At 41.4% G+C, this 7,571-nt stretch overlaps 1 protein-coding gene across 3 annotated transcripts in view; it reads left to right on the top strand.

The window, feature by feature from the left end:
• Positions 1–4,595: 4,595 nt before the first annotated feature.
• Positions 4,596–7,571, top strand: part of FoxP (forkhead box P) — a 913,334-nt gene continuing 910,358 nt past the window's right edge. For 2 of the 3 annotated variants that reach the window (XM_070086983.1, XM_070086981.1), the window contains exons 1-2: positions 4,596–4,669; positions 6,042–6,778. In XM_070086983.1, the coding sequence (XP_069943084.1) occupies positions 6,686–6,778 (93 nt within the window). In that variant the 5' untranslated portion in view covers positions 4,596–4,669; positions 6,042–6,685. Of the gene's footprint in view, positions 4,674–6,041; positions 6,779–7,571 lie in introns of all 3 variants that reach the window. The other variant, XM_070086982.1, reaches the window with a different exon arrangement.

The following is a 7,571-nucleotide window of genomic DNA, read 5'->3' as shown; positions in this document are numbered from 1 at the left end:
AAAGTTAATAATATTGTACCAAAAGAACCTTAGAAAACTTACCTAACCTTATTATAACAAGCGCAATTTAATCTAGCCTAATCCAGATAAATATATTTTAGATAAGTTTACAATAGTTTAATAATAAACAAACACAACGAAATATATTTTTTCTGTTAGGTTCAGAATGTTTTTTTGCGAAATTATTGCATACACAAATTTTCGCTTGCCTTATAAGAACATTTATTACTCCTATTCCTTGAGTCAGTGTTACATTAAAGAAATAGCGAATAATGTATAAGTAATGTGAGCAGTTTTGAATGCGTTTAATTTAACTTTACAGGGAATTGATAATTGATTGTGTGAAATATATGTGAAGTGTGATGAGGGGATTATGATGAGAAGTGTGGTGAGAGAAGCAGTGACAAGGGTGGGTGATGGGAGAGGAGTGGTGTGGACGTGATGCAGAGAGAGAGAGAGAGAGAGAGAGAGAGAGAGAGAGAGAGAGAGAGAGGGTATGGGTGTCGACGCCAGAAGTCACTATGTTTACCTGTGAATGATTCACTCAGCTCCTTACTTGCCAAGACACCGTCTTGTAGGCGACCCACGGTGTCACTGGTCCAGTTATGAAACCCCAAGTGTTGTAGTCAACCCACGGTGTCACTAGTCCATTTATGACACCCCGAGTTTTGTAGGCGACCCACGGTGTCACTGGTCCAGCTTTGAAACCCCGAGTATTGTAGGCGACCCACGGTGTCACTGGTCCAGTTATAAACCGGTTTTGAAGATTTAATGTCAATAAAACACAATTAGAATTAGGTTCGTCTTTGTGAATGCAATGATCGATTTAAAAAAACATATTTTTTAAATTATGCTATTATTTAATATTATTTTATTTATAAAATCTGTTTTTTTCATCTCGATCGCTATCGCACTCAGCACACACACTGTGATCCGGGGGTCGATCCCCGGTGCGGCTGAAAAACATTAGGACGTGTTTCCAAAAGACACCTGCTGCCCATGTTCACCTACTCCATAAAGGTGGCAGCAAAGCATTAGCTAAGAACTATAGACCAATAGCTCTGACGTCCCACATCATAAAAATCTTTGAAAGAGTGCTAAGAAGCAGGATTGCAAATCACCTGGATTCCCAAAATCTGCACAATCCAGGGCAACATGGGTTCAGGGCAGGTCGCTCCTGCCTCTCACAACTACTGGATCACTATGACATGGCCTTGGATGCACTGGAAGAAAATCAGAATGCAGATGTAATATACACAGACTTTGCAAAAGCATTTGACAAATGCGATCATGGCGTAATAGCCCATAAAATATTTACGTGCTAAAGGAATAACTGGGAAAGTGGGGAGATGGATCTTCAACTTCCTAACAAATCGAACACAAAGAGTAGTGGTCAACAGAGTTAAATCGGAGGCTGCCATAGTGAAGAGCTCTGTTCCACAAGGCACAGTACTCGCCCCCATCTTATTCCTTATCCTCATATCAGACATAAACAGAGATATACACCACAGCACCGTATCATCCTTTGCGGATGATACTAGGATCTGCATGAGGCTGTCATCTGCTGAGGACGCGGTTAACCTCCAAGAAGATATAAACAAAGTTTTCCAGTGGGCAACAGTAAACAATATGATGTTCAATGAGGACAAATTCCAACTACTCCGTTATGGAAAACTGGAGGAGATAATAACTAGAACAGAGTATACTACTGACTCCGGCCATACAATAGAACGGAAAAATAATGTAAGGGACCTGGGAGTAGTAATGTCTGAGGATCTCACTTTCAAGGATCACAACAGTGCCACGATCGCACGTGCAAAGAAAATGATAGGATGGATAATGAGAACTTTCAAAACGAGAGATGCCAAGCCCATGATGATCCTTTTCAAATCACTTGTTCTCTCTAGGCTGGAATACTGCTGTACATTAACATCTCCATTCAAAGCAGGTGAAATCGCAGATCTAGAGAGTGTACAGAGATCCTTTACTGCACGTATAAGTTCTGTCAAGCACCTTAACTACTGGGAACGCTTTTAAGCACTTGACTTGTACTCGTTGGAACGCAGGAGGGAGAGATATATCATAATCTACACTTGGAAAATCTTGGAAGGAATGGTCCCAAATCTGCACACAGAAATCACTCCCTACGAAAGTAAAAGACTGGGCAGGCAATGCAAAATGCCCCCAATAAAAAGTAGGGGCGCCATTGGTACACTAAGAGAAAACACCATAAGTGTCCTGGGCCCAAAACTGTTCAACAGCCTCCCATCAAGCATTAGGGGAATTGCCAATAAACCCCTGGCTGCCTTCAAGAGAGAGCTGGACAGATACCTAAAGTCAGTGCCGGATCAGCAGGGCTGTCGCTCGTACGTTGGACTGCGTGCGGCCAGCAGTAACAGCCTAGTTGATCAGGCCCTGATCCATCGGGAGGCCTGGTCATGGACCGGGCCGCGGGGGCGTTGATCCCCGGAATAACCTCCAGGTAACCTCCAGGTAATCAGTAAAATGGGTACCTGGGTATTAGTCGACTGGTGTGGGTCGCATCCTGGGATAAATTTGCGGCTTTCTATTTAGTAGTATGTCATTGATGTCAACTAGGACTGTATACCTTGTACATTTTCTTGTGTAAATAAAGATTATGATTATTATTATTATTATTATTATTATTATTATTATTATTGTTTCAGCGCTGAATAACAAGTAAAGACATTGTTCATTTTATGGCAATAGTAATAATAATAATAACAATAATAATAAGAATAGCTGTAATATGAGTATTATGTTCATTGTTATAATAATAATAATAATGATAAATTTAGCAGTAGTAACATTTATAGCAGTAATAGTTGAAATAGTACTAGTAATAGAGGTAGTCATAATAATAGTAGTTGTAATAGTAGTAGTAGTAGTAGTAATAATAATAATTGTTGAAATAGCAGTAGTATTAGTAACAATAATAGTATACTAGTAATTGTAGTATTATTAATAGTAGTAGTAGTAGTAGTAGTAGCTGTAGTAGAAGTTTACCTGGAGTTTACCTGGAGAGAGTTCCGGGGGTCAACGCCCCCGCGGCCCGGTCTGTGACCAGGCCTCCTGGTGGATCAGAGCCTGATCAACCAGGCTGTTGCTGCTGGCTGCACGCAAACCAACGTACGAGCCACAGCCCGGCTGGTCAGGAACCGACTTTAGGTGCTTGTCCAGTGCCAGCTTGAAGACTGCCAGGGGTCTGTTGGTAATCCCCCTTATGTATGCTGGGAGGCAGTTGAACAGTCTCGGGCCCCTGACACTTATTGTATGGTCTCTTAACGTGCTAGTGACACCCCTGCTTTTCATTGGGGGGGATGTTGCATCGTCTGCCAAGTCTTTTGCTTTCGTAGTGAGTGATTTTCGTGTGCAAGTTCGGTACTAGTCCCTCTAGGATTTTCCAGGTGTATATAATCATGTATCTCTCCCGCCTGCGTTCCAGGGAATACAGTTTTAGGAACCTCAAGCGCTCCCAGTAATTGAGGTGTTTTATCTCCGTTATGCACGCCGTGAAGGTTCTCTGTACATTTTCTAGGTCAGTTTCACCTGCCTTGAAAGGTGCTGTTAGTGTGCAGCAATATTCCAGCCTAGATAGAACAAGTGACCTGAAGAGTGTCATCATGGGCTTGGCCTCCCTAGTTTTGAAGGTTCTCATTATCCATCCTGTCATTTTTCTAGCAGATGCGATTGATACAATGTTATGGTCCTTGAAGGTGAGATCCTCCGACATGATCACTCCCAGGTCTTTGACGTTGGTGTTTCGCTCTATTTTGTGGCCAGAATTTGTTTTGTACTCTGATGAAGATTTAATTTCCTCGTGTTTACCATATCTGAGTAATTGTAATAGTAGTAGTAGTAATAATAGTAGTAGTACACAAATTGTATTTGTATTGTTCCAGTTACGGTATTATGCTTTTTTTTATTCCTTAATAGTACTGTAGTGGTAGTAAGAGCTGTAGTGTTGTTTTTGTTGTTGTTTAGTAGGAGGCAGACTGGGGGAGGGAGGCAGGCAGAGTGCGAGGCCAGGATGTCCTCGCCAGCTTCAGGGGTTGAGAAGCCGGTGGTACAGTTTGTCGCTGAGTGAAGGGATATGCAAATTTCATAGTCCATCCGATCCTTGCCAAAGCATTGCAAGTACTCGGGTCCACGACACCCAGAGTCCGGATATTGTTATGAATCAAATTAGATGTGGTAAGTATGTGCGGTCACACATACTCGTCTTCATAAATGCCAGATGTCACTTTCCCTGCCAGAGACGTGGCGGTGGTGGCAAGTCTTACCTCTCTGAAGCTTCTGTATTAAATTCTCCGCCTAGAATAAAGTGTTATGGAGGGTCTATTGTGATAAGGAAGACTGCTGAGTGGCTGTCAAATGTAGACAAGCTTGCGCGCGCGCTCGCGCACGGGCGTGGGGGGCACACACACACACACACACACACACACACACACACACACACACACACACATCAACATACGTACACACACACATACACTCACACGCGGGCGGCCGCCACGAGGGGCAGGCCGCTGAGAGAGGGAGGGGGGGCTGGCTGTAACTTTACTCAGTAGTCAGTGTTGGCTGCGGTACGGAGCGGTCTGTCGTGTCGGTCGGTGGAGCTGAGTGCGCCTGCGTGGTGCATGTGTATGTGAGTGAGTGTGGTGCCCCAGCCTTCCCCGTCTCTCAACAGGTGGCAAACGAACTCAGCATCTTCGTGTTTTTCTAACTTACACTTCTCATTCAGTAGGAAACACTGGATCCAGTCTGAAATAATTCAGTGTATAACCCGAGTTCCAGTTAAAGCGAAGTTTCCGCGGCAACAGTTCATTATGTGAATAAATAAAGTCAGGTGTTTCGCACAAGCTTAATGACAATAGCTGAATTGTACTGTGGAATGTAAGTGACAGCTTAAGTGGGCAGTCTGACGACTCTGTTGATCAAACTGAGTGACACAGTGACAAGAAATTTATCACCACGTGCTTATTATTCGTGTTCAGTCGAATATCGCCCAGTGGAAGCAGTGTATCTAAGCTATGAGCTTACACTTCATAGTAAATAAAGCAAATGTTAGAAAAACGTAACGTGGACGATGTATTTTCAAGTGAGAATGACCTCACAGTCTGTTGATTTTTAGTTACGTTGAAGTGATACATGCAGTGATAAATTATGTAAAGCTTTTAGTTATACAGAAATAGAACATTGTGGTCTCGGTGTTTACTTCTCTCACCCTTACAGGGATCTCATCCTGCATCAGATAATAAGTGATTAACTTTTAATATATATATATATATATATATATATATATATATATATATATATATATATATATATATATATATATATATATATATATATATATATATATAGCTAGGCAATAACCCATAAGGAGACAAACACACAAACAAGGAATGCACACACACACACACACACACACACACACACACACACACACACACACACACACACACACACACACACACACACACATATATATATATATATATATATATATATATATATATATATATATATATATATATATATATATATATATATATATATATATATATATATATATATATAAGCATATAGCATTTTGTAACAGTTTGATAATGAACAAATGAATAACTTGTTTTCATTAAGATCCAGTTTAACCTTCTGTTAAACAAAAATAAAAACATAAACAGTCACGTATAGGAAAGCATCAAAAACTGTGCATGTTTGTACCCAAATGGTCTTAAAACCTATTTCCAGCCAGCAGTCTCTTTTAGGACGGTTTAGACAAGTAATATTACCGAGTTGAAGCTCTCTAATGAGGGTAAATTACTACACTGACGAGGCAGATCATACCACCAATTGAACTTTCTCTCTGGGGGTAATTCCTAGAGTCTTAACGTGAGTTCCTTGTCAATCGGCTGAACCTTCAGCCTTTTCCCGGGGTGAGAACTGCAGCATGATTAGCTACAAGGTTCGCATGTTGAAAAAAAAATCAATATTTATCTCTTCTTATTTATCAACAGATTTGAAACGCTTAAGCAATCAGAAATGTTTGTGTTTACATGTTGCGGATAATTTGTTTGAGGATGAGATAGTGTTGACCTGTTGAACGAATATCCTAGAGAGGGACATTTGTGTGTAAATACAGAGCTGCAACCTAGAGAGGGACACTTGGGTAAGAACACTGCTGTATCCTGGCTGGTTAGGCCTGTATGGCACCAGGAAACATGACGCTGATTGGAGGCCTATTCTCCACAAGTGAACAGGGACTGTGATGGCAATGTAAACACGGATATCTCACCGGTGCCGAGTGACAACAAATGTCACAGTTGTTTAAATGATACCCGAAAAACTTTTACAGTATAATATATAATATTTTGCATTCGCTTTGTGTATTGATGAATTTGGAAAACAACCTTGTATCAGAAGCTTTTAAAAAAAAAAATATTGAAATAGAAAATAAAACGTTTCTGAGATACTGAGTCATTTAATATATTTAAAGTGTTAGTGTGTTAATGCAAGGAGAGTGTCTAGTGTGAATAGTGAGACAAACGTCTTTCAAGCTTAAGAAAAGTTTACCTCCATAATAAGACAAGACTGCATCAAGCTTAGGACGAACGTGCCTCAAGCGTCATTCATGCCTCCACGACGGCTTGAGTAGAGGTGCATGGAACCCAAGACCACCAAACTGATTGATGAGTTGTTCTTCCAGCGCCGGGAAGTCTCTTCCCGGTGTCTCCCCACGCTCTCTATGATGAAGGTAAGCTCCTGTCTCCCCATCCCTCCCCCAAGGTCACACGACGGAAGTAAATAGTGGCCCAGCCTGACCGGTCAGAATCTGGTCAGCTTTTAGCGCGAGCATCATCGCGCCTTCACACACACACACGTTTAACTAATTAAAACAAGATTAACTGGTCCTCCCCCAACGTCCCATTGGGGAAGGTAAAACAGTCTTCTATGATGGAGATAAGCGTGGTGTTCCCAAGATCTGAGGTTTAAGGTGATGGTGTGACCTAACAGCGTCTCAGACTTAACGTGGACGCCACACCAAATTAGGGATTCGGTTCATTTTATGGATTCGGTTCATTATGAATTCGGTTCACTATATGGATTCAGTACTCCACGTGAATTCGGTTAACCTATGTAGATTCGATTCACTAAAGGAATTTAGTTCGTTATGTAGATTCAGTTATGTAGCCGACTGTTGTGGGTCGCATCCTGGCGAAGAAGCCAAAGAACCCCAATAGTAATAATAATAATAATAATAATAATAATAATAATTTTATTTACTACTAGAACATGTACAATGTATACAGTCCTAGCTGACATCAGTGACATGCTACTATATAGAAAGCCGCTTGTTATGCAGAGCATTTCGAGCAAATTAGGTCAGTTTTGTCCCAGGATGCGACCCACATCAGTCCACTAACTCCCAGGTACACATTTTACTGATGGGTGAACATAGACAACCGGTGTAAAGAAACAAGCCCAATGTGTCTACCCTCGCCGTGTGAAGCCAGAGCTTTAGCCACCAGGCCATGGGACACCGTATT

Source organism: Cherax quadricarinatus, chromosome 20, assembly GCF_038502225.1.
Source record: "Cherax quadricarinatus isolate ZL_2023a chromosome 20, ASM3850222v1, whole genome shotgun sequence".
Taxonomy (NCBI): domain Eukaryota; kingdom Metazoa; phylum Arthropoda; class Malacostraca; order Decapoda; family Parastacidae; genus Cherax; species Cherax quadricarinatus.
This window is presented reverse-complemented; position numbering and strand designations above follow the sequence as displayed.